Consider the following 26,867-nt stretch of genomic DNA (forward strand, 5'->3'; position numbering starts at 1 on the left):
ACGGAGGAGCCTGGTAGGCTACCGTCCATGGGGTCGCAAAGAGTCGGACACGACTGAGCAACTTCACTTCACACACTAGTAAAGTAATGCTCAAAATTCTCCAGGCCAGGCTTCAGCAATACGTGAACCATGAACTTCCAGATGTTCAAGCTGGTTTTACAAAAGGCAGAGGAACCAGAGATCAAATTGCCAACATCCGCTGGATCATCGAAAAAGAAAGAGAGTTCCAGAAAAACATCTATTTCTGCTTTATTGACTATGCCAAAGCCTTTGACTGTGTGGATCACAATAAACTGTGGAAAATTCTGAAAGAGATGGGAATACCAGACCACCTGACCTGCCTCTTGAGAAACCTGTATGCAGGTCAGGAAGCAACAGTTAGAACTGGACATGGAACAACAGACTGGTTCCAAATAGGAAAAGGAGTCCGTCAAGGCTGTATATTGTCATCCTGCTTATTTAACTTATATGCAGAGTACATCATGAGAAACGCTGGGCTGGAAGAAACACAAGCTGGAATCAAGATTGCCGGGAGAAACATCAATAACCTCAGATATGCGGATGACACCACCCTTATGGCAGAAAATGAAGAAGAACTAAAGAGCCTCTTGATGAAGGTGAAAGAGGAGAGTGAAAGAATTGGCTTAAATCTCAACATTCAGAAAACTAAGATCATGGCATCTGGTCCCATCAGTTCATGGGAAATAGATGGGGAAACCGTGGAAACAGTGTCAGGCTTTATTTTTTTGGGCTCCAAAATCACTGCTGATGGTGACTGCAGCCATGAAATTAAAAGACACTTACTCCTTGGAAGGAAGGTTATGGCCAACCTAGATAGCATATTGAAAAGCAGAGACATTACTTTGCCAACAAAAGTACGTCTAGTCAAGGCTATGGTTTTTCCAGTGGTCATGTATGGATGTGAGAGTTGGATGGTGAAGAAAGCTGAGCGCCGAAGAATTGATGCTTTTGAACTGTGGTGTTGGAGAAGACTCTTGAGAGTCCCTTGGACTGCAAGGAGATCCAATCAATCCATCCTAAAAGAGATCAATCCTGGGTGTTCATTGGAAGGTCTGATGTTGAAGCTGAAACTCCAATACTTTGGCAACCTCATGCGAAGGGTTAACTCATTGGAAAAGACCCTGATGCTGGGTAGGATTGGGGGTGGGAGGAGAAGGGGACGACAGAGGATGAGATGGTTGGATGGCATCACCGACTCGATGGACATGGGTTTGGGTAGACTCTGGGAGTTGGTGACGGACAGAGAGGCCTCGCGTGCTGCAATTCATGGGGTCGCAAAAAGTCGGACACGACTGAGCGACTGAACTGAACTGAACTGAACGACTGAACTGAACTGAACTGAATGTATAAAGCTGAAAAAATTGAAGGCAAGCTGTACCCTGTCTTCATTGTCTCACCTTAGTCAACTCCTTGATTTCCAAGATGTCATTCTGTCCTCCACCATCAAGAATTCTCTGTCTTTCCCTTCTCACATCTTCATCCTCATCATTCAGAGGAGGAAGCTTTCCCTTTACAGGTCTTAGGGGGAAGAAAATTATTTTCAAGTTATTTTCTAAGTCAAAGGCCCAGTTTCTACATCAGTCCTATAAAATCCATACTCCAGCACTGTCAGCACTGTTGGTCAGGGGATGCCCACATTAGGAGAACCAGTTTGATTATCTGCTTTGAGTTCAAGTCAGCCCAACCACCAGTGAGTGTTTCCCTGTGCTCCCTCCGCTGTGACCCTCAACCAAGTGCTCAGTGAGTTCTGCGAGAAAGCTCACCTGGGCCTGATGAAGAATCGGTACTGGATCAGCACAGTGATGAGGAAGAACACCACCCCTTCCACAGCCATGGCGAAGAGATTTCGTCCCACTAAGTCCCAAGACAGTGGTGAGACAAAGCGATTCTCCCCTGGACACAGTGCAGAGATCCAATCAGAATGGAGGCACTTACCAAACTCACCTATATTTTGAACCCAGGTCTCTTGCATTGCAAGTGGACTCTTTATGAGCTGAGCCACAAGGGAAGCCCAAGAATACTGAAGTGCGTAGCCTATCCCTTTTCCAGCGGATCTTCCTGACCCAGGAATCGAACCAGGGTCTCCTGTATTGCAGGCAGATTCTTTACCAACTGAGCTACCAGGGAAGCCCATTTCTACAAATACCAATGGTTATCACCCATGATAGGGATCTGGTCATGGCACTAATGGTAAAGAAACCGCCTGCGAATGCAGGAGATTTAAGAGACGTGGGTTCGACCCCTGAGTCAGGAAGATCCCCTGGAGAAGGGCATGGCAACCCACTCCAGTATTCTTGCCTGGAGAATCCCATGGACAGAGGAGGCTTGTGGGCTATACAGTCCATAGGCTTGCAAAGAGTTGGACACGACTGAAGCCACTTGGCACATCACCCACGATAAGGACAAAAAAATAAAGGAGTCGCCAGTTTCCAAGTCTGACTTAGGGCAAGGTTTTGGGGAAGCGTACTGCAATGCAGTATCAATCAGAATTTCAGAGTCAACATTATTAGATCTGTAACTTCATCTAAGAAATCTAATGCTTCCTTTTGAATTACACATGCCAAAAATTCTTTGTGAGAAGGCAAGCAATCCAGGGTAATTTTTAGGTTCAGTATTTTAACAAATTATTAGCTTCACTAAGAAAGATTAGAAAGCACATTAAAAGATGTTCCTTTCCGTAGCATATAATGTAATCTAGGGGCTTCCCTGGCAGCTCAGATGGTAAAGAATCACTTGCAATGCAGAAGACCTAGATTTGCCCCTGGGTTGGGAAGATCCCCCGGAGGAGGGCATAGCAACCTACTCCAGTATTCTTGCCTGGAGAATCCCCATGGACAGAGGAGCCTGGTGGGCTACTGTCCACGGGGTCACAGAGTCAAGACATGACTGAGCAACTAAGCACAGCACAATGTAATCTAGTAACTCAATTCACCTTGTTTTATATAAATAGTCCTTAAATTCCTTATATATTTCCTTTGTACCTCCAAGCTTAAAAAAATAGTCCCTCTTCTATACCCATTAAATAACATGGCCCATCTAACTATATGAGCAAGTCAATAAAGAATAGTAATGTGGGCACAGGAGAGATATTTTTAAAGACTCTAAAGGTAGAAAGAGCTGCAGTAAATTACCTTTTTATAGACTGTATAAAAGGTAACATATGACCCCATCTGCAGGTCCATGACTTTCCTAATAGAGCTAAAGTTTGCATCTTTCCTTTCGATTCTCTGGCCTGTATATAATTCTCAAAGCTATGGTTTGATTTTTCCAATGACTTTGACAAATGCCACCAGTGGTATCAGGCACTGGGTCCAAAAGCTAAAACTAGTATTTTCCCTACCTCCAATACTATGTTCTCACCTTTCAGACAAGTGGCTGTGTCAGACAAAACCCAAGCCACAGCCAACTGTACTGACATGAGCCCTATTCAGCAGAAGGAAGTCCTAGGCCCAGACACCAGCCTTTTTCCAAAATAAAGGCCAAAGTATCAGGACCCATACAAACACGCATCTCTATTAAAACATCCTGTAGCCACTGCTGTCACTCACCAAACCTTTCCAAGGCATCAGCCATTGCCTGGTTTTTCACCATGTCAATGAGCCCCCGTCCCAGGCAAAAATGTGGGAAGATCAAGAACACTGACTTCAGGATATCATTGATGTTATTCAGCTTCTAAAAAAATAAGAGAGAGACTGTATGTCTTTTGTGACTCAGGCTAAAAATTGACCAAAGTCTAAAACATGAGAGTGAAGAAAAAGTTTGATTCCTTGAGGTCAAACTGAATCTTTGATTCAGATACCAATAAATAGCAGCAGCCATGGCTAATGATATATAATGTAACAAAATTTTTGCTCTTTAGAAAATTTGGAATAATGCTACAAGCATGGAAGGAAAATGAGCAAAGTTTAGAAATATGATTGCATCTAATCAACAGCAAATCCAACACAAAACATTTGCTTAGCATTTTAAAAGCAAATTGGTCATGTCTGGGTCAATATATTTCAGTTTTAGGATTTTGTTGAAATTTAAATAATTCTTCTCAAATACGTCAATCCGGCAGTGGCCAAATACCTAACAACTAAGTAAGCTGCTAAGTGCTGGATGCACTGGGCTAGGGTAGAGGAGAGATAAAGACAAATAAAAAACAGTCTCTACTCTGAGGAAAAGAAATATGGAAACAGGAAATTATTACATAATTGGATGTGTTGTCCTGGAGGCATGAACTGTGTGAGTTTTGGAAGCACAGAGAAGAGAAAGAGTACCTCCTATACGGCAGGTAAGCAAAACTTCATGTTCAAGCTTAGTTTTGGCAAAGGAATCACAGAATTGGGTGGTAGCTCACATTGTTGGTGAAGAGCTACAGCAACAGAGTGGCCACACTGCCACTGACCCTGATGAAGAGCTTCACACTGGTGAGGACCATGTGGGCTGGGCTGAGGATCCTGAAGCAGGCCTGTGGGACTATAGAGGGTTTAAGGAACCATTCAGTCGAAGCCTACCATGTTGGGAAAGGGAGTGGTGGGGACTGTCCAGGAAGGATTATACGCCTCTGAAAGGTCTTGTGGGTTAAGGTGTCTGGACAAAAGCAATGACAACAGGAGTGGACAGGAAACCTTGTTTGAGAGATCTGTAACTGAAGGAGCTGGCAAGGTCACCAACTGAATGTGGGAGAAAGAAGCAAAAGCAAAGCACATAAATAGCTCTAATACTGCCAGCTGGGGTGACTAGGGGGATGGTAATGCCATCCAGTATGACAGGAATGGCAAGAGAAATACTGGGTTCTGAGGGGAAGATGACTGGGATGTGACCAGTCTAGGGTCTCTTTCAGTTAATCTAAATGGAGCCACCCACTGGACAAGTGAGACTATGGGGCGAGAGTTCAATGGAAGAGTCAGGGCTTAAGGCACAGATCTGAGAGAGATCAATGTGAGACACTGAGAGGCGGTGGTAAAAGCTTCCAGAATGAATGGCATCACCCAGAGACAGTATCTACAGTGGAAAACAAGACGGCAGAGGACCGAATGTTGGAGAAAGCAGCACTGAAACAGAAAGGAGTATAAAAGAACTTGTCAAAAGAAACAGAAAGATTTGATCAGAGACATATAAGGAAAAGGAGAAGCAAGAGATGCTATGCAAACCCAGGAAAGACAGACTGCAAAAGTTCAGACTGGTCCATGCGGTCTACGCCACAGGCAAGTAGAATACAATCATGATAAACACTATCCTCTGGCTCCAGAAATGGTCATCCCAGCATCTCTTTCCATAGAACTCACATTGTTGGTGAAGAGCTCCAGCACAAACGTGGCCACACTGCCATTGATGCCGATGAAGAGGTTCACGCTGGTGAGGACCACGTAGGCTGTGCTGGGGATCTTGAACACGAAGGAGGCTGGGTACATGAGAGGTGTGATGGACCACCTGGTGAGGCACAAAAACACATGTCCACTGGGTGTCCTCCACCTTCTTTCTGACATTGGATGCCATACGCCCCATCCAGAGGTGCCTTACCCATACAGCAAAAGTAGAAGAGCGAGCACAGGCAGGTTGGTAGAGGACACATAGGACTTCTGCTGGAAGCAGATGAAGATGATAATGACCAGCGTGGCAGGAACCACATAGTTGCACTAAAAGTGAAACAAGGAAATCAAGGTCACCCCTAAGTCAAAGACACAACACATCTCAAGGCTTCACCATCACTGGACAAGAAAGGGCAGATAAACAAATTGAAGAATAACTCTGAATTAATGAAGCCACAAAAACTATTAATCAAAATACTGGACAGTACATTTTGACAAGCCTTTTACCCCCAGCTGATTTTATAAACTGCATGTCCTTTCTGTCTTTCCAACAGATAAGCCAAGGTGTCACGCTCAGTAAACTTACTGAAGGATGGATTCCCAGTCAGAGTAATTTCAATTTCACAGGCAGCAAGTAAGCTGCCATTACTCTTCCCGAAGATGATTGTGTCTGTTTCATCATTAATGCTATATTACAGTCTGCCCAAGTTCAAGCTCTCTTGTAATCTATTTATGAGGTAAGCGCTTATAACATCAATGTCAGGACAGTTTCATCACACCAAGACTAATTTTAAAGTCTGTCCTGACAGTGTCTCAAGCATTAAAATGCAGAAATAAAGACTTGACCACAAGACAATTATAGGCATTCACAGCTGGCAGAGCACAGCACAGGCAGGGAGGTAGCAGCGGGCTTTCCAGCTGTTAGAAGAATTTGTAGCTTCAGACTACAGGGCTCTGTGCCTCAGTCCCATCCTACTCAACTGTGTTTTTCAACAACTTAGATGAAGACATGCTTACAGCAAATTTCAGAGGTTCTAGAGCAGGGAGAGATGGATAATATACAGGAAGATAATAGTGTTCCTGAGTCAGGGACTTGAACTTTCATCTCTGAATCTGTGATGCCGGCAGAGTTAGATACGTAGTGAGCAGTCAGTATGTATGTGCTTACTCAATAAAGCAATTATTGGATTAAGAAAAAAAATAAACAAATGGACATCCCGTAAAATTCAGTTTAACAGGGATAAAGTTTTATATGTGCTTTAAAAAACCTTTATGTTTATAAATAAAGCTATATATAAAGGTTGAAAAAAGTCAACTGCATGAGTAAACAGTGAAAGAGACCCCATTTAACAATACCTATGAAGCAGAGGTTTCAGTTCTCTACCAAGTTGCCAATAAGACCGTGCTACTTCCAAAATGTGGTACCCTTGGGCTAAGGAAGAGGAGTACAGGATAAAGATCAATTGCCTCTAGACCATAACCATTTGGATGACAGCCTGATTATAAGGCTAATTCTAGGCTTTGCTCTTCAAAGAGCACATTAACAATATGGAGTATGGGCCACAGAGAGGCAATCAGGTCAGAACAGTGACAAGTCTGAGAGGCTTGCTGTAACCAACACAGACACCATCATCATCACTCACACTTCTACGTGCTTTAGAGATTGCAAGGTGTGTTTTCATATATCATCTTATCTGGGGAAGATTTAAGTTAAATGATAGGTGTCTTCAAATATTTTAGGGGATATCCAATGGGAGAAGAATTAAATTTTCTGTGTGGCCTACAATTAATGGAACTCATAGGGAGATACATTTCAACTCTGCTGTATAAAAATAATTTGAACTTCAGAATTCTTTGACATCCTCCATATTGGTTCATACAGAAGCATTATATTACAGCTGACATGAAAACAGATTTGCAATGGATGGATAAGCTTCCAGTAGAACATAAGACATTTTCAAACAACAGATTGAGTTCATAGTAAGACAAAGAATATCCTGACTCTGGAGGTTAAAAATCTATCAGACGAGTTAGAGGCACTGACTTTAGAGGCACTGACTTAGAGTTCTGACTAAGAGTGTTCCACCTCAGTTCTTTCAAAGGTTGTCACTTAGGGAATGAGGTGGTGGTGGTGATCAGTTGCAGTCCCTTTGGACAGATTTTCTCTGGTGTAACATCGGCTGTGTGCTAAAGGTCATGTTTGGTGACATGAAAGTGTACAACTGTGCCTGCCTTACCCTCTTTCATTCATCTTTGATTAGCTAGAACACTTCCTGGTGAAGGCCAGAAGCCTTTTCATCCATCCAATCTAGAGCCCTGATGGAGGTTTTTGAAGCAGCAGCAGACGGGTGTTCTTACCATGTCCCAGACAAAATTGGAGAGCCAGTAGATGACGGGCTTCACGCCACTGATGAACTGCAGGTGCTTCGCTTTGCTGACGCGCTCCTGGATCAGGAACACGACAAAGCTAGCCGGGACGAAGGACATCGCAAAGATGACACAGATGGACACAAGGACATCCACTGATGTGGTCATCCTGAAAAAGACAGTGCAGCTGAGGGCACAATCAGAGGATACACACACACACATATACACACAGCAATATCTGAAGCATACCCCAGGGAAAAAGATCTGTTCACCACATATATTTTATTCAGGGTTAAAGATGATTATTTTCAAGCAAAAAAAAAAAAATCTTGATAATTCGAATGCAAAACTGCTTCTACTGAGGTCAAAAAGAGTCCAGAGCCAAAATGAAACTATTGAAGGAAGTCTAAGAGTGGCCTAATAGCATTCACTTTGTTCTACTGTTCTTGATCTTTTATGAGCAACAAGCTGTAAATTTTCACACATAAGGGAGTAGTGTAGCTTGAAAACTAAATAAAGCAGAAATATTAGTGTGAAACTATTCAAACAACAATTTCTGGCTGTAAATGAGTTTGACAACAAAAGCGCATGGCATATCAATCTAACACAAAAATTCCATCAGACCCTTATTATATGAAAAATAGTCTTATAAGCCCATTAAATGGGATATAATGTAAATTATTTCTTTATATAATTTTATATAAGCTTGGTATAAAGATCCTAGTGACATACATTGATACTCCATACAAGTGAAGCAGAAACTATAACTGTGCCATACTCCATAAACAAGAAAGGAACATAACATGTATTGAATATCAACCTTGCGCTGAAGGCCGGATTTGGCCATTTACATGAAATGCCTCACTTAATACCATGTATCTAGAAAGTTTAAAAAACCAGATTTAAACCCAGATCTCTATGATTTCAAAGGTTATACACTCTGAACTAGATCATACTGGCTTTAACTCCATACACACATACACACAGACATACATGCTGTCTCTCTCTCCTTCTCCAGGAATTAATAAACACACAAGCTGATAAAAGTGTGTTTCACTAAGTTTAAAAATAGTTGTTTCAAAACAAATGAAATTGATTTTTTAATTAAACATTGTGTTAAGAGTGAGTTAAAATATTTTAGAATCATATTAACAATTTGCTGCTGCTGCTGCTAAGTCGCTTCAGTCGTGTCCGACTCTGTGCGACCCCATAGACGGCAGCCCACCGGGCTCCCCCGTCCCTGGGATTCTCCAGGCAAGAATACTGGAGTGGGCTGCCATTTCCTTCTCCAGTGCATGAAAGTGAAAAGTGAAAGTGAAGTCGCTCAGTCGTGTCCGACCCCTAGCGACCCCATAGACTGCAGCCTACTAGGCTCCTCCGTCCATGGGATTTTCCAGGCAAGAGTACCGGAGTGGGGTGCCATTGCCTTCTCCGATTAACAATTTAACTTACTTTAAATGAATTCACTAAATGTAAAAATGGCTTTAACATATCAGAGGCATCTATCTTGTATAGTTTAATCTCTGCCCAGCCAACTCATAAACTGATCATTTTTTGTCCAGAGCCTGGACCAACCCAGACATACATAATGTACCTACTTTGCCAGCTGTTATTCTACAACCAGCCTCATACTTCTTTCCCCTGCACCACAATTCCCCAAAACACCCTCCCCTCTCCCAAACCAGACACAGTGACACTTACAGAGCCACTTCTGAGAGCTGCTGCTTGGTGAGGTTCAGCGGGTGATTGAAAGCAGTAATCCCATACTGGCTGGGGTTCGCTCCCTTCTGCAGATTGGCCCGGAGAATGGCATTGTTGATGACATTCAAGAAAGAGCTGATGGCATGCCAGCCCTTGTTGTTGAACCACACCTGAAATAAAACACAGCAGGTGCAAAGTACTGCTCCTAACTCCTGTTCCAGAAGGTAGGTGCACACACACAAAACATGCACATAAACTCCAGAAATTTCAGTCACACCTGAAGACAAAACATGATCAGAGAACATGGTAAAGAGGTAACAGGGGCCAGGGTGTGCCCAGCACTGACTGTGAGGTCAGGCAATATGCTGACTATCTTTAGTGTATTTAATCTTCACCAAAGCTTTGAGGTAGACATGATTATTGCCTCTATTTTATAGATTAGGAAACTGAGGCTTAAACAGGTTAAGTAACTCAGTCATGTTCATAATGGTTCCCCCGGTGTGACTGGCAGCAAAGTAAGTTCTTTTTACAGCCTCACCGATAAAGTTACTAGATTTTTCTGTCATGAATCAACATTATCATGAGCTGACACTTGGGGGCAACATAGGAATTATTGTTCATCAAAGAGCCACTGGAACAAAGGCCTTTACCTTGACGTTATTTTTCGTGTCCAGTCCTGTCATGAACCTTCCCAAGCTGCTGAGAAATCGGTCTGCAGAACTATCCTGTGAACAACAAAAAGCTGCCTCAGCTGGGATGGTTCACAGGGGAGGAGCAACAGGAAGTCTGGAGTCTGTGGACAGTGGGACAACCTTGTGAAGGGAAACACAGCTACTGCCTCATTCACTGAAATGCAACTTGAACCCTCTAAATAATAACTGGCTCCTGAAAAATAAGTGACTGGAAATCTAAAGCACTGATGTTGCCGTGAGTCATAGGTCTTAAAGGAACCAGAGGGAAACCCTGTGATTCAAAGTCCCAAGAGGCAGATGTCAGTCTGTAACTGGTGGTAAGGGCTCTTCACCATGTTCCCTTGACATCATCTGAAGGCCCCCAGCTACAATTAACATGAAGATGCATCAGATACGGGGTCTGTGCCTCAAGGGAGAGATTCTAGGACAATCCTTGCTGTCTGTGACCCTGGAATTCATATCATCTGACCCCCAATTCCAACTTAGAAATGGGAAACTTGGGATACAGATAAAGGAAGTGAATGTTTATCAGGTCCTAAAACTAGCTGCCAGTTTAAAGAAAGTGATTCATTTCCTGCTTAACCAATGATTGTTTTAGAAAAGTATGCTTGATGCCCAGTTTCTCTGTTCACTGGCTATGCTTAAGTTATTCTGAGAGATCTAAAATCTTTGAACTTGCTTTTTATCTCAAGCATTTTTGTTTGTTTTGGCTGCATTGGGTCTTACTTCCCTGACCAGGGACTGAACCCAGGCACCCCGCATTGGAAGTGCAGAGTCTTAACCACTGGACCACCAGGGAAGTCCCTGAACTTGTTTTTGACCTGCTCTTTCAAATAGTAAGTACACACTGGGTGACTCATTCCTGGCTGGCCCATGATCTCTAAGTGCTCGGTGATGGCTTTGTACTTGAAAATCTTAAACAATAAGCTACCAGGTAATCAGATCTACCTGTCAACTACTCCCATGTACCAGCAACTCATTTTCTGTCTGACATGTCTTGGGATGGGTACTGTACCTTGACCACCTTCAAGTGTTTCTTCATTTGCTTGATGGCATCATTAACTTCTTCACTCGGAGGAAGTGACTGAGAATTACTGGCACCCAGGGAAAATCCTCCGTACCTAAAAGAATAGCCTGACATTAAAACACAGGCAGTGTGGGGCCCATTGTCACTCAGCAGCAGACACTGCCTAAGGATGTAATGTTCAATTAGAGGAACTGTGTGTTCAAAGTAGGACCAAAATAGGACTCAGAGAAAGTTTCACCGTGGTCTCCTCTAATGGATCCTGGCAATCTCTTAATTCTTATAGCTTCTACCAAAGTGAGAGGGACCTGGGTCTGATTATACACAGGATGAGACATCTGGGATGTTGAGGAAAGAATGCTCATTCATCTCACAAATGCTCCTCCCACCCCTGGTGGCTCAGGCCTGAACATGGGTCTCAAGGCAAGCAGATGGGGAGTCAGGATGAGCAGGGAAGACATTGGCCAGAGAGGCCAGGGAGGGCTTATAGATGGGCTGTGGCCCTTTCATAGCAGGAGAACCACAGAAGGTTCTGCATCCACTCAACTCAGTTATTCAGTAGGTCCTGGCTCCTGGGAAAAAAAGGAAAAGAAGAAAGGTGGGAGATAGGGTCAAAAAACAAAGTTCTGAGGCAGCCATGTAAGGCACTTCATTCCTCATGAGTAATAATGGGCTTCAAGGATGCTTCCTTCATTTTTTTTCCCCAGTCCCATCTGCTTCTTCAAAACTCAGAGGGATATGGGCGGGGGTGGTGGTGGAGGGTGGAGAGGAGAGCGCCTGACTTCAGCAGAGGAGAAAACGATTCTTACTCTCCTGATGGAATTCTGGCCTTATTTCCTAACAGAAACATTGTTATTTTAAAAAACTCAGAAGGATAAATGAGTTGAAATGCAATGAACATAGATGGTTTTGAAGCCTCCTATTTCATCTAAGACCCTCTTGGTTATTACAAAGACCTGAAGAATTGTTCTTGAGCCCTTAGGACTCCTAGGAATCTGACTTGATAATTTTAATTAGCATAGATTTTTCCCTCACATCGTGCTTCCTGTCAAATCCCTAGAGACTCACAAGGAGCTTCTAAATCTCCTCAAGGAGATCAATATGCAAAAATTCCAAAGGCCTCTGAAGTGGCAGCTGGGTACTGAGCTAAGGGCAAAACCATCCCTAAACCAACAGCTTCCCAGGGTCCAAGAAAACTGCATCAAAAATCATCCTCATGAGCTTTAGGAGTCAAGGAAAACAGAAAAGCACAAAGGAATCAACTTACCTAAACTCATTCACCCAAATCTTGTTCTTTAAGCTGTAGTGAGGGCCAAAGACAAAGAAACCAGAAATCAGTCCAAACAAACATTGATCCTTTTCCTGATCATACAGAAGTTAGAAATATCTACCTGGGGATACAACAAAGGGACAGAAATAACTCACAATCAGGCTGGTGTTGTAGGGTTTTGCCAATGGAAAGAAGCCCTAATCAGCATGTCTTTTCTTCTCCCCATATTAAAACCTTATTATTTTTATGAAGGTCATGCCTTGTATTAAAACAATTAAAAAACCAACAAAGACATGATCAAACTACAAACTTTTTAAATTCAAAAATAATAGTTCAATTATGGCTAACATGTGGAAAGGTTATGCCTCTTTCTTGGAAACTAACAGTAACTGTCATTCAAGCATACCCTTGTCATTAAAAGTCACTAGAACTCCCAACTTAGGGGACCACATATAACCAAGCTGATGAGAATGAAGCTAGAACAAACATTTTCTGGGCATCAGCTAAGTACAGCAGTCCCCTCCTTAACTGGAGGGGACACACTCCAACACCCCCCAATGGATGCCTAAAACTATACATAATACCGACCCCTACGTATACTATTTTTTCCTATCACCTGACATTTTCTTTGAAGGTCAATAGGGCCACTATCACATAAAATAAAAGTTACTTGGACATAAGTTCTGTAATACTGTGACAGTCCATCTGATCACCAAAAGGGCCAGGGCAAGGAGCATTTATGATGTGTGGATATGCTGGACAGTGGGATGATTCCCATCCCAGGAGGGACACAGTGGGATGATTCCCATCACACCACTCAGAGAAGCATGCCATTTAAAACTTATGGATTGTCTATTACTAGAATTCTCCATTTAGTATTTTCTGACCACAGCTGATGATGGGTAACTGAAACTGAGGAAAGCAAAACTGCAAATAATGGGGGAGCTAATGCATTCAGGACTATGCAGTGATGCCCCAGGAAACTACGTGGCTCTTCTAAGCCTCCACAGAGAAGTCCTGAGAACTCAAGGCTCTCTTGATAATGCCATGTATTTATCACTCACTCCATCCATGAGAGGTACTTTACGTGTATCGTTTCATTTAATCCTTACAACAAAATACTGAGGGCAACATTATTTAAAGCCTAAGGCTTTAAAAGGATAACTGGTTGCCATGGTCAAACAGCTAATCAGTGGCAGAATTAGAATTTACATCCAGATTTCTTTTCATTCTGGAACACGGCAACCTCAGTCTTCAACCTGAATATTCACAATACTTCCCATTACCTTTTCTAATCTGAAAGAATATCCCTGAACTTCAAAAGGACAACATCAAACCAAACTGCGATGTTTCCCACCACTACTCAATCTCCTATTTTTTAGGACTTTAATTCCTCTAATCAGTAACAACTAAGCAGGGGCCAAGGATTGTAAATGATGACCTTTTGGCTATGATCTGCACGTATGTCTTCACCAGATAATCCGAAATGTTTCTTCCCGTGAGGTTCTGAAGGATATCAGCAGTACTCTGTTTTCTCTGTCATCAGAAAAACCAAGCACATGTGTCTTTATGGGCCAGAATTGGAATAGAAAACAAATCAAGAACAAAAATGACACATGTTCCTCAAACATGTACCACAGTGTGAGCAGACCCTGCCCACAGGGCCTGGATGCTGTCATCAGCCGATCACCAAGGCCCGGTCCATTCTGCCCTTTATGTCAAGTCAAGGTGATTCCCAGAAAATTACTCTGAACAGTTAAGCAACAGACCATGAAGTATCATTCTTCATGGTTACAAAAGATTTCTAGGGAGCAGCACCATTGACTATGCCTAGTGAATCTTCTTCATTGGAGTTACACTGATGAAGAGATGAAGTGCTATTTTAAGGAGCAGTAACCACTAAGGACTACTTTTTCAACACTATTTAAAATTCCTTGTCCTCATCCTGCAACCTGGATGCTGATAAGGCAGTGGAGAAGCATCACAAGCAAGCCTTTTCCTGAAATTCTCAGGGAAAAAGTGACTCAGAATTGCTTCTCTCACTCATAGTCTCAGAGGATGTCAGAGGTATAACCCTCACATAAGTTTTATGGGCCAGCCTCCCTAATTCAGCAGTGAGGAAACAGGCCCAGGGACTCAGAGTGACCCATCCAAGGTCACCAGCTCCTCCATGGCAGAGGTGGAGATGAAGCTGGGTCTGTCAGTCTGTCCTGGGACACCACTGCAGGAGAGGCTGCAGTGTGACTTCCACAGACCACTGATCCAGAGTGTTGTCTCTGGCTGAAGGACCTAGGCTGACTTCAAAATATGTCATCCATTCTCTCTTCCCAGCCCACCCTGCACCTCCCTTACTCAGTCACACCCTGAAAGGACTCACTTGAGGAGGAGGCAGCCCCCCTGCCCCCAGAGGGCACACAGGCAGCATCTTCTTGATTTTGTCGCTGCTACATTGGCAGGTGGGGGAGGGGTTCTCCATCGTCCAGTTTCCATTTCGGAAGAGGTCCTTGATGGTCTGGGGGACTGGGGCGGTGGTCCACTTCTCCTCTCCCACCAAGCAGGGCCTTTCTCTGCAAAGGGACACCAAGGATAGGATCGCCCAAGAGGGTCTGGCCTCTCCTGTCGCCTCAGAGAACAGGATCAATCAATAACAACTGCAAACACACATCCCCCCACCACTTGATTACTGATCCGTCCCACAGACTTGTCAGCTACAGACTCATTTTACAGTTAAATACCATGGAACACAGAGAAGGCCTAGGTGCTCATATACTGAACTCAAGTCAACCCAATCACCAGCATTCAATCACTCAACAAACATTCACTAAGCACCTACTATGCGCCAGACACTGTCCTGCATATTTGAGAATCTGGGGTGAAAAGACAAAGTCTCTGCCATCATGGAGTCTGTGTTCCCAGGAAAGATTAATTAACAAATAATATAATCTTTGATGGCCAAAATGGAAGCAAAATAAAGGGAGAATGACTGGTGAGAAAGGACCACCTGAAGAGGTCATATATTTCAGCCAAAACCTAAATGATGACAGAGAACAAGCCAGGCAGGGATTAGGGGGAAGAACATTACAAGCAGAAACAACAGAGCGCAGGTGAAAAGGTCCCCAGTGTCCTACGAATAAGGAACGATAGGAAGGCAGCGGGGCTGGAATATGATGAGCTATGAGGAAGAGTGATGGGAGATGAGGAGGGGAGGGAGGCAGAAGTCAGAAGACATTAGCTTCAGGAAAAGTCTATGTTTTATGCTGAAAATCTGGTGAAGAATGTCAAGATTCACTTTTACATGTTTTAAAACAAGTAAAGAATCTGGAGGTGTGAACCGAGGTGAGAGCTGTTGGCTCACGAAGAGTTAGGTTGTTTGCAAGCATCCCAGGTGACAAGTCAGGCATTTATGTCTGAGTTCTGAATTACTGTGAGACCATCAAGTCACTTGCCCTCTTGGAGCCTATTTTCTCCACAAAACTGTAAAATGACTTATTTCAATGGGTCACATTTCAACAAGGCATTTCTAATATCCATTACACTTTTAAAACTCTACCAAGTTTTGAAGCTGAGCCACAGTGTTTAGATGATTCTTACATCAAACGAACAATTTTGTGGATTGCTTTCTGGTTCCAAGTGGAATCTCATCACAAATCTTATGAAATCTGTCCTTCTCCACCTTGGTCATATTGTTCTTTAGGAACTGATATTGACTGTCAGGATTTACATTTATTAAGTACTAAATACTAGCGAATGTTCAGTAAGTCTCCAGAGTTAATTACAGCCAACAAGTACATAACAGCTATAGGTTTAATGAGCACACATTAGACCTTGCACACCCAGGTGGTGTGCTCACTGGTCTGTCACCTGCACGCTCACTATCTTCCCTTTAAAACCTGGAATTCAAGTTTGCCCTTCTCCAGTCTTCCTAAGCTTTCCCACACTCTCCATAATCCTTGAATCTGTGGTTAACAACCTCAAGTGCAAATTCTGCCCAACCCTGGAGACCTGAACCCGCTTCTACCTTCACTGAGCTCTCAGAAGCTCCTCACCACTCTTCACTGTCTTTACTCACAGAGATCTCTGGACATGCCTTCTCCCCATACACAATGACAGTCAAATGAGTATTCCACTGAATTTATTTATATGCTACCTACTTTAAAAAAAAAAAAAAGAAAGGACTTTGAAGGAGAATACGACAAAAATATGCAACTCTGAAAGAAGAAAATGTCCATTTTTATAAAAATGATGTCAACTTTTCAGGCTTTTAGAGTGAAGAAACTGATTAGCAAAACTGCAAATTATACATAATGGGAGCCTATCTCTGCAGTCAGGTATAGGAGCTGGGGGAAAGGGATCATTATGAAGTACCATTTAAATTAAATATTAATGTCTAAAGCAGAAAGCAAATGTCTATAGTCATTTTCCTGGCAGGATGCTAGAAGAGTCTACTGGTCTGTTATGTTTGTTCCTAGATGCTAGGGTTAAATCACTACATTAGCTCCTTTAAAATAAAAACTGTTTCTAAGGGTAAATGATGGTCATCACCAGGTGGCATACGAAAGCAGTGCAGAGATCAAACCAGGTGACAAGCACAAGAAGCCGTGGAGGGGCTCACAGCTCAAGTGGCACTCACGGGATCGGGCTTCCTTCCATACATCGGGTCCCAAAGCCAGGCGTTCTGGTGAGAGCATTTAAGAGTTCCTGGGTGCTCATATCCTCAGGTGCATCATTACTGTAGATATATGAGAGGCAGCCAGCTTAGCAACTCATTTAAACCATGAATGGGAGGAGAAAAGGCTTTTTTTTTTCCAAATTAAACACTTTATCAAGTACTCCCTGTGTGCCAAATCCTGCCAAGCTCTTAAATAGAAACATAGAACCCACCCACAAGTAACTCAGCCTTTGCTTGTTTATTTGGTGTCAAGATAACATACAGCACTCCAAAGTGGAACTTGTGTAAATAAGTGATAAATATGGAGGGGTGCACAAATGTGTGCCCACATACATTTACGTATGTATTTTCTAATGGGAAGTACATGAATTCATTAAAGATCAGTATTTCAAAAGTACTTTCACAATTAATCATTAGGCATAGACAAGAGGAGTTTTCTAGGAAAAGAAGGCAGATTTTATGGACTTATCATTTGCATGGACAACTGGAAAGCACAAATAATGATGGGCAAAAGTTATAAACACAAAACAAGTCCATGCTCCACAGCCCTGGGCAACACAAGGTCAGCAGCTGGGAAAGAAAAGAAGGAGGTAAATCTGCACTAAATAGAAAGGAAGAACGGAATTAGAGAAAAGGAGACTGATTTGCATGCTTATGTTTCTTTTTTCTTTTCTTTAAAGCTTCCCTGAAGCTTCCCTTGGACATCACTGGCACACTTCTCCATAGAGAGGTTTGCAAATACTGTGGGACTGAGGAAAACTCCTGCGTAAGGAGATGGAGAAATTCCTTTGTTCTTTTGTTTGAAGCACTGGATTGTTACAGAATAGCTGTATTTCTGTCTAAAAAAACCGGAACCTAAAAAATCTGTCTAAAAAAAATCTGTAACCTAAAGACTAAATAATAAATATGTGAATTGCACCATGCAGAAAACAAGAACTTGGAGGTGTGAGGGCCTGAGTCTATGGAAACCCTGTGTTCAACTGCAAAATAAAGACATAGTGTAAGAATCCAAGTATATTACAGCTCAAGCAGATTCTTCTGCAAGGGCAGATTATTTACATAAGACACGTATGTTCCTGACAACAGCGAATAGAGAAGAAAGGTGTTCAAAGCCCTGTTACTTCAGGTTTGGTTCACTGTTGTTCTCGCATCTAGCATGAGCTTGTGTGAGGGCTGTAGCCATCGATGATAAATCCATGCCTTTGTGTAACTGAGTCCCCCTCCCCTTGGCCCTCAGCACAGTAAACACTCTGGTCAGCCTGAGCCCTCCTCTCCCCCTGGGTGCAGAAGGCAAATGCATACCTGACAAATGTGTACTGTTCATTGTACATCCAGGGCTGAAGTTCCAGGTTGGGGTACTTGCCAAAGGGTGGCACAATCAAGCTGAACACCAGGGCGATGCAGACAAACACAGCTGGCAGGACAATCTATAACCAGAGGGCAAGGAGGGAGAAGAATTGCCAGAGAAGGACAAAGGTTAGAAAGAAGACCACTTCGAGTCCAGCTAGCCTCAGAATAGCCAGCACTGGGATGTGTGCAGGGCCAAGCTCCATCAAGATATTCTTGGTAGGCTGGAAGCAGGGGAGGCTGAAATCTAAACCCCTCCCCTTGGGTGAATTTCTGGAACCTGGCAATACAAGGCCTGAGTTTGTGGCCACCTGGCAGGGGCACAGAGCTGAGGACTTCACAGAGTGAACAGTAGTCACATGTCAGGGTGACTCAGAACGCTGGTCCCTCTTCTCCCTGAAAACCTAAGGAAGACCACACTGGCCATGAGCCCAGCTCAGCTCCGAGGAAAATCGAGAGCCCAAGCATGGACCAGAAGCCAGAAGAACTGCAGCTTCGTTCTGTCTCTCCTTCTTTCTGTCTCTCTCCTGTATCCATGTGAAGTCACAACACCTATGGCCTCAGTCTTCTTGTCTGTAATCTGCAGACAGACTAGGTTACCCATTCAGCTCCCAAACTCTGAGAAAATTACTATACAGCACTGCCTCCATGGAAAGGGAACAGCTGCCATTTCTTTATCTGATGGCCTCAAAAAGCACAATTAATCCTTACTAAATCACCTTAAGGGGGTTTCCCAAGTGGTGCTAGTGGTAAAGAACCCGCCTGCCAATGCAGGAGACATAAGAGATGCGGATTTGATCCCTGAATCGGGAAGATTCTCTGGAGGAGGGCATGGCAACCCACTCTACTATTCTTGCCTGGAGAATCCCATGGACAGAGGAGACTGGCAGGCTACAGGCTATGGGTTGCAACGAGTCGGTCACGATGGAAGTGACTTAGCGCATGAACAAACCACCTTAAACTTTACACTTGTACCTTTTCTGAAAACAACCTGTACATATTTTATAAGCAAACTCTAAGCTCTTTCCATTTATTCCTGAAAGATTTACCCTTTAAAAAAAAAAAAGAGTCAAATAATGCCCCTGGTTCTAATGTTCTCAAGTTTCAATGGAGAAAATTAAACATTATGTGATTAATTCTGTGGGAAAATACTGTATGAGCACTATCTCATTTAATTATCACTACAACCCTAACTAGTAATATAATTATCACCAATCAAAAAACAAGGTAACTGGGGTTCAGAAAGACTAAGCAGCTTGCCCAAGGCCACATAGCCAAGAAGTAGCAGAACTAGAATTCATACATAAATCTATATGGTCCAAACTCATATTCTTTGCATTACCCACATAGCCTGTGGGAAAGAATCTCTGTAACTTCTTTATACTTCTTGATTTTGTAGATTGGAATAATTTAATCCTCCCAACCCAACAAGTTAGCATGCAAACAGAGTATAATGAGTCTTTTCTGTTTACCATTTTTTCCTGACCCCCGGTTATCTTTTCTATCAGTTTGCAGTTAAACATCAACTTAGAGAAAAATCAAGTCTCTAATAAGTTCATATGTTGAGTGCATCTGGGCATATCATCTCTGGAGTTTTGAAAGTTTAATTTGCTCATCCAGTTTTTCTAGACTTTGTCCTTGTTACACTCTCCTCTAAGAGAAAATTAACACGCACAGAAATTTCTAATTTGAGACCCATTCCAAGTACTAACTCATAACATATCATAGGTACTATTATTATCATCCCCATTTTATGGATAAGGAGATTGAGGCTCAGAGGAGTAATCTGTCAACAGATACATAAGTGCAAGAAGCAAACTGGGATTGAAATACAGATAATCTGGCTCCAGTGTCCATCTTATAACAATGATGCTACCCTGCTTTCACTAGTTGGGAGCCTGTAGCCCACCAAGGAAGCCTGAGTCCTTGGCCAGGAACACACTTCTCACCTGAGCAAAGAATCCCTTCCGACTTCGTCTGGCAATCAGCAGTCTCTTCCACAAAAGGGCCACAAACTGCTGCTGTGTGAGCTTCCAGCCCTTCACCTGGTAGGAACCTTTACCATCCATCCCACTGAGCAGGTCTGTTTCTCTGGATTCTGCAGAAAGCCATCACTGGAGGTCATAGATTATATCAGGCATTTTTGACATCCCCAATCCCCTCCCTCCAGCATCTTCAGCAACCACCTTGGAGGCTCGTGTTTGGAGATAGAAGCAAAGGAGTGAAAGGCTTTTATGACAAATTCACGTCCATGGAAAAGGTATGACCCCAAATGTACCACAGTAGCAGTCTCTGCCTTTGGTTCTTGTCTGATGAGCACAGAAAAATGAAAGTGCCTTGAGAGAACTGAAGAGATGTGTTCACACATAATAGTTACATCAAGCCATTCAAGTGAATCAAGTCATCCTCAATTTCTTAAAGAATATTCTATAAAACAGGCCATGTCTGTAGGCTGACATACTTTGAGAACACATAACAGCAACTTGTCTCCCGCCTATTATATCTCTGGCTAAAAGGTGGACACACTCAGGTGATCTAAGTGCTGACAATGTATAAAGTTAGGGAGAACACGAGAGTTGCACATTCAACATGGCACAGGGACAGGAGAGCCAGGAAGGTTTCTGTTCAGAAAAGTTTTATAGAAATCCTCATCTGATACAAATGATTTCTAACTGCAGTGACCTGACATCTCACCAATATTTGCTTGATTTCCTGTCTCCCCTTCTGCATCCCAGTCAAACACACAGGGATACAGTCTTCGAAAATAGCTAAGTTGACGGGGACAATCAACTCTAGTAGCAAATTCATCTCACTCTTTCAAAATCATCCACCCATTCAAAGAACATTTATTCCACAATCAAACACCTAATGAATGTGAGAAAACTGGGATTCCATGGAAAAGATAATAAATGGATTCAGAGGAATAAAGGGCTGTCTTTTGATGTGTGTCTCGAGTGAGAGGTCTCAGTGCAGTGCAGAAGTGGGGAGGCAGGCTCTTTCAGGTCTGACCGTATGCACAGCACCAGAAAGGGGAAAGTGGCTTTTCTCATTCTCTCTCTTCTCTTTAGACCCTGTAGGCATCTATCATCCTGGTTCAAGGGCCTTGAAAGATAACACCAGAGAACACATGAGGGAAATTCACTTTCAAGCAACAAAACACAGATCTCGCCCAAACGGACCTGGATCTATGTCGGAATCATTTGGATCCACAGCATCGTCTTCAGTAAAAGGGCGAAGACAGCTCTGCTTGTCCCCAAAGACTCGTCTGTTTCGTCTTGCTGGTAAGGTGCCATCTGGAGACAAAAGGAAGGAACCCCATGTTTCATTTGTAATAAAACAAACTCTCTGAATCTTCAAAAGTCTGTACAGTAAAAGTAAGAATGTCATAAAACAATTTGAAGGGAAAGGCAAAACCCTGGTGAGCTAAGAGAGCCTCCAGGTGGCACAGCCCAGAGGGCGTGCAGCCCCTTTGGAGGGTTACCTGAAGTCTCAGCATCCACTCCACTCTCTTCAGCCACTTTGAGAAATATCTGAAACATGAGAATGAGAGGATTATAATAAGCACCACATTGTGAGAGCAACTGTCATGATTATTACATGACTGAACATGCTAGCCCCTAAAGACTTAACGTAAAAGCTTCATTTATTGATAACACTTTGTCAGAGTCACTTGGGAGAGAAGCCGTTTATACCAGAGAACATTTCCCCAGTGGTGACAGCTATCAATTCAGAAAGTCATTTTCAAATTAAAGCTATGACATCAGGACACTGCAGAAGGAGAAATTTGTTCTGAACCTACAGGGAATGAGCGAAGTGGCTTCTTCAAGTCTTTGGCCCGAAATCTTTGAGCAGGCTAGCACCAAAATAGGTTATCCAAGACAAGATGATCAGGAGAAGAGGTGTTCCCTTTCACTAGAAATGTTATGGCAGAGTTTCCAACATCAGAAGGCAACCTGAACTAGACAGGTGATTCCCAAACTCTGATCTACAGATGCTGCCCAGGAAGCATGCAATAAAAGCACAGACATTAAGGTCTTACCTCCAGGAATTCTGATTCAAAGACCCTGGAGTTGAGCCTTGACATTTTTAGAATATTCTCAAAGATTCTCCTGCACAGACTAACTTGGGGACTACTGGGCCAGACAACTTTTATATCCCTTCCAACCCTCAAGGTTTCTCTAAAGAGAGGCACTGCTTACACAGTAATAGAGAATGGGCTTTGAAGCTCAAAACCCCAGATCTGAATCCTAGCTCAGCATCCCTTCATGTCAATTTTCTCATCTTGTTATGAGGATTAAATGAGTTACAATGATTGAAATCCACAAAACAAAAACAAAACACACCCAGGTTAGCCCAAGACATAAGTAGGTTTTCCATAAAAGTTGGACTTTTCCTAGGTGTGGTCATGACCAGGAGCAATCCTCTTATTTCTTTCCTACCATCTCCCACTGAAATCTTAAAGGCTTAACTGGGACCAACACTGCCCAGATGCCTACGACCTAAGGGCTCAGTGTCTAGGTCCATGGTGATCCTGCTCCCAGTGGACATGCAGGCTGCCTGTCTGGCCCCGGGATTGTTGGCCCTACTCAATTCTGACAGTCAGTCACTGAACTTACTTCTTCCAGAGTAGTCTCTGAGATGCCGTAACTGGAGATGCCTAGGTCTGAGAGCCGGTCGTCAATTTCATGGAAGAGTTCTACAAAGGCTCCCTCTCTGGCAGCCTCGTAGGGCAGCACGTAGGTCAGCTCATGCCCAATGTCTTCCACCAGCCGGGCCTCTGCCACATGCTTCCTGATGAGGTTGGAGATCGCAGAGACATCTGTAGGGACCGCAGCACAAATATAATACGGCTTGGCCAGCTCAGAGGCCCCCTTCCTTCACCCTCTGCCTGCTCCTCAGAAGCCCACTGCCTGCACACCACAGCTGGCCAAGACACTGAAATCATTCCACAGGTTCATCTCTGGCCCAAGGGTTCCTGGGGGCGTGGACTGGGTCTTATTCACCTTTGCATCACCAAAGCCAGGCACAGTGTAGGCCCTCAGTTTATGGTGGGTAGGTGGGGGTGGCTGGCTGAATGACTTTCTGAGGTTGAAAGCCTAGTGTCTATTGCCAAAAAGCTAGGATTCTTCAATGGAAAACTTGACTAAAGGAACCTTAAGAGGTTCTTCATCTTTCTCTTAATCTATTCAAGGAGGCTTCTCTATTTATCTCAATAGAGGGTTAATCAAGCAGTTCATGGAAGGAGAGGTCTTCCTGGGAAGAGACAGTTGTTAGGGCAGAGCAGACTTGGCCACAGTAAAGGCTTCCGTTCCATATGTGTCACTGGGGACATTGGACTCCTAGACATCCCTCCTGAGGGAGGTGTCCAGTGTCCAGCCAGACCCATTCATCTCAGCTGAATGGGTGGGGAACCACCCCCCACCCCAATCATCTCAGCTCTCCGGGACACTGCCCTGCCGGCTCCCAGACCAAGCCCCAGGCTCCCCGGCAAGCGTTAGGCCAGTCGCCCACTAAGCTGCACCTGCTCCCGCAGCCACCCAGCCCCAGCCCAGCAGCAAACCTTGAGTCAGCGCCACCAGCCTCTGCACCTCTCCTCCTCTGCCTCCACTCTGCCCAGCTGGGGGAAGCTCAGACACCACCTGAATAAGAAACCCCAGAGTCCTTACCGATGGTCAGCGTGTCACTTTCATGGTCGCTGCCCAGGCCAGCATCAGAACTGCTCTGAGAAACACTGTCCTCCTGATGGCAAAGAAGGAGGTGAGAATGGGTCAGGCACCGAGCAAGGTACAGCCACCACCACCTTCACCAGGGCGGAGCTTCTGAGAGGCTCCTGTGTGTGAGAACTGGAGCAAAAAGTTTCTCCCAAGAGGCATGCAGCCAGTCAGTCTGGGCTTCTGAAGCCACTGTCTGATCTAACATGTGTGTGCTGTGTACACAGGAAGCAGAGCTCTCAAAAGAACTCTGCCCTGCCAATGTATGCTGTAGGGACCTCCCTGATGGTTCAGTGGTTAAGACTCTGTGCTTCCACTGCAGGGGGCATGGGTTCAATCCCTGGTCAAGGGATTAGATTCCATAAGCCATGTAGCATGGCCAAGAAACCCCCCACAAACCTATGAGTGCTGTAACCAGGCCCTCGCCAACAGCCTTGGGCATGGGATTTACCTGCCTGGTTGTGTAGTTTGGGGCTTCTCAAACTTTAATTTGTGTCTCTTCACCTCAGGACCTTGTTAAAATGCAGATTCTGATTTAGCAAGTCTGATTTGGGCCCATGTTTCTGCATTTCTCACAAGTTCTCAATTGATCCCAATGCTACTGGCCTCAGACTGTACTTTGACTCACCAGACACTAGTTAAAAGGTAAATAAGTGGACAGGAGGTCAAGGATGGGATATATTGATAAGTGTTTTGAGTGCCACTGTTGGAATACACAAATAAATCTCAGGCATGTACTGCAGTACAGGGGAGAATGTACCTTGTTATTGGGTTCTGGTCCCTCCTCTGTTATGCACTTGTTGGATGACCTTGAATGAACTAAATCCCTACAAGCCTCACTTCCGTCATCTAGGATAATAAGTACAATACCTTCTTCCCAGGGTTGCTTTGTACTCTGAGATGATGTAAAAAAAAAAAAAGCCTACAAATGATAACAATGCTACAACTATTATCATGATTTTCTTTTATGCCCAGAGTCTGCTGGATTGAGTGTTTGGCATGAAATCAGTGCTTAATAAATATTTGCTGTTTTGTAGCTTAAAAGTTTAGGTCAAGAAGATTTAAAGGGAATGAGCAGACACAGCAGGGCATTCTGCAGCCAAGGCTCTTAACTCTTGGCAAACCTCTCTTCTTCAACAACATTAAGTCTCTAAGGACCTTCTCCTACACTCACTGTGTCTCCATAAGAAAAAGGAAACAGGATTCAGCAGAGCTAACACGATGGGAACAGAAGTCTCTGTAGCTTTCCATGTAGGAGGTACAACATGACTCCACAGGGCGCAGAGCAGGGAACTGGTGGCCTCAAGGTGGCAGACTAGGGCAGGTATGGACAAGCCAGTCATCGCCAAAGAGTCCTGATTCCCTGGACACGGACCCGGCACCGGCCCAGCACTGAGACCGCAACTCACCTTTTTCAGGTATGACACAGTGCTACTGCTATTTCTGCATGAGCTGAGGGAAGACTCCACGTCCTTCTTGACCAGGGTCAGGTAGTAGCCTGTCCCCAGCTGGTTCTTCAGGAACAGGGAGGAGCCCACGCAGCAGAGCTTCCCGTGGGAAATGATGGCGATCCTGTCCCCCAGGATGTCCGCCTCATCCATGTGGTGCGTGGAGAGGATAATGGTGCGGCCTGCCAGACACAGACACAGGGACACGGCACAGGTGAGGCTGGCCATCCTCACTGCTCACAGGGGCCGAAGCTACAGAAATAAGAGCGGGGGGATGCCTGGGAAAAAGACCCCAAGGCTGCGTGCTTGTAACCCCCAGACTGGTAATGTGTGAGAACAGCTTCTGCATCCTCATAGAACAAAGGGCAGGAATGTTTATCTGGAACTAGCTTCAGGCCAGCAGCATGCTTGGTGGTCTATGTGTTAGTGTGCTAGGGCTCATTTAACTAAATCCTTCCTAAGGTAGGCTTCCCTGGTGGCTTAGTTGGTAAAAAAGATTCCACCTGCAATGTGGGAGACCTGGGTTCATTCCCTGGGTTGGGAAGATCCCCTGGAGAAGGGAATAGCTGCCCACTCCAGTATTCTTGCCTGGAGAATTCTATGGACAGAGGAGCCTGGCAGGCTACAGTCCATGGGGTCGCAAAGAGTCAGACTTCCACTTTTCATGAGGTTAGGAATTAACCACCATTATAGATAAAGACACTGAGGCAAGTTTAATGGCTTTTCCAAAGTCTTGGGCCAACTTGAGCTTACTCCAAACCTGTGCCCCTTGTACCATACCATCCTATGAATCTTCTACCCCAGTGGCTCAGGGGTAAACAATCTACCTGCAATGCAGGAGCCCCAGGGAGACGCGGATTCAAGCCCTGGGTTGGAAAGATCTCCTGGAGGAGTGCATGGCAACCCACTCCAGTATTCTTGCTTGGAGAATCCCACAGGTAGAGGAGCCTGGCAGGCTACAGTCCATGGGGGCACACAAATTGACTGCAACTCTCCCATCCACTAAAGTTTTCCTCTACTTTGTCAACATGCAAGCATAGTGCACCACGTGGGGACAGAGATATAGGACGACACAGCCTCGGCTCTCAGGAATCTGTCTGCAGGGGACCATGATTATACTAGGCAAGTGAAAGTTCTATGTTGGAGGGGGCCCAGGGGGCCCACAGAGGACGCCCTTTATCCTCATTTGTCTCCTCCATGCAGGCCCCTAGGGATTGAAGTGCACACTTGAAGTGTCTTATAAACCAGGCCTCCTACTTGCAGACCAGGGCTGAGCTCAGAGTTCAGCTCCATATTCTCCTTGAGAAGCAGTTTTGCTGC

General features: G+C 44.2%; 1 protein-coding gene across 6 annotated transcripts in view; it reads right to left on the minus strand.

Annotated features, from left to right (window-relative positions):
* The window catches only part of ABCA1 (ATP binding cassette subfamily A member 1), a 141,470-nt gene that overhangs the window by 13,985 nt on the left and 100,618 nt on the right, over nucleotides 1-26,867 (minus strand). For 3 of the 6 annotated variants that reach the window (XR_014063903.1, XM_081524458.1, XM_081524469.1), the window contains 20 exons: nucleotides 25,509-25,729; nucleotides 24,055-24,127; nucleotides 23,005-23,207; nucleotides 21,870-21,918; nucleotides 21,568-21,681; nucleotides 20,338-20,486; nucleotides 18,344-18,468; nucleotides 17,003-17,101; nucleotides 14,750-14,939; nucleotides 13,814-13,908; nucleotides 12,370-12,402; nucleotides 11,094-11,199; nucleotides 10,037-10,111; nucleotides 9,387-9,556; nucleotides 7,677-7,854; nucleotides 5,530-5,645; nucleotides 5,295-5,439; nucleotides 3,570-3,693; nucleotides 1,785-1,914; nucleotides 1,419-1,539 (listed from right to left, as the gene is read on the minus strand). Coding sequence is in view for 4 of the 6 variants with exons in the window: in XM_081524458.1 (XP_081380584.1) it covers nucleotides 1,419-1,539; nucleotides 1,785-1,914; nucleotides 3,570-3,693; nucleotides 5,295-5,439; nucleotides 5,530-5,645; nucleotides 7,677-7,854; nucleotides 9,387-9,556; nucleotides 10,037-10,111; nucleotides 11,094-11,199; nucleotides 12,370-12,402; nucleotides 13,814-13,908; nucleotides 14,750-14,939; nucleotides 17,003-17,101; nucleotides 18,344-18,468; nucleotides 20,338-20,486; nucleotides 21,568-21,681; nucleotides 21,870-21,918; nucleotides 23,005-23,207; nucleotides 24,055-24,127; nucleotides 25,509-25,729 (2,516 nt within the window). In the remaining 2 variants the exon portion in view is untranslated. Of the gene's footprint in view, nucleotides 1-1,418; nucleotides 1,540-1,784; nucleotides 1,915-3,569; nucleotides 3,694-5,294; nucleotides 5,440-5,529; nucleotides 5,646-7,676; nucleotides 7,855-9,386; nucleotides 9,557-10,036; nucleotides 10,112-11,093; nucleotides 11,213-12,369; nucleotides 12,403-13,793; nucleotides 13,909-14,749; nucleotides 14,940-17,002; nucleotides 17,102-18,343; nucleotides 18,469-20,337; nucleotides 20,487-21,567; nucleotides 21,682-21,869; nucleotides 21,919-23,004; nucleotides 23,208-23,948; nucleotides 24,028-24,054; nucleotides 24,128-25,508; nucleotides 25,730-26,867 lie in introns of all 6 variants that reach the window. The other 3 variants (XR_014063908.1, XM_081524475.1, XM_081524467.1) reach the window with 2 other exon arrangements.

The sequence above is a fragment of the Giraffa tippelskirchi genome, chromosome 1 (assembly GCF_054371585.1).
Source record: "Giraffa tippelskirchi isolate mGirTip1 chromosome 1, T2T-mGirTip1v1.2.pri, whole genome shotgun sequence".
Lineage (NCBI taxonomy): Eukaryota > Metazoa > Chordata > Mammalia > Artiodactyla > Giraffidae > Giraffa > Giraffa tippelskirchi.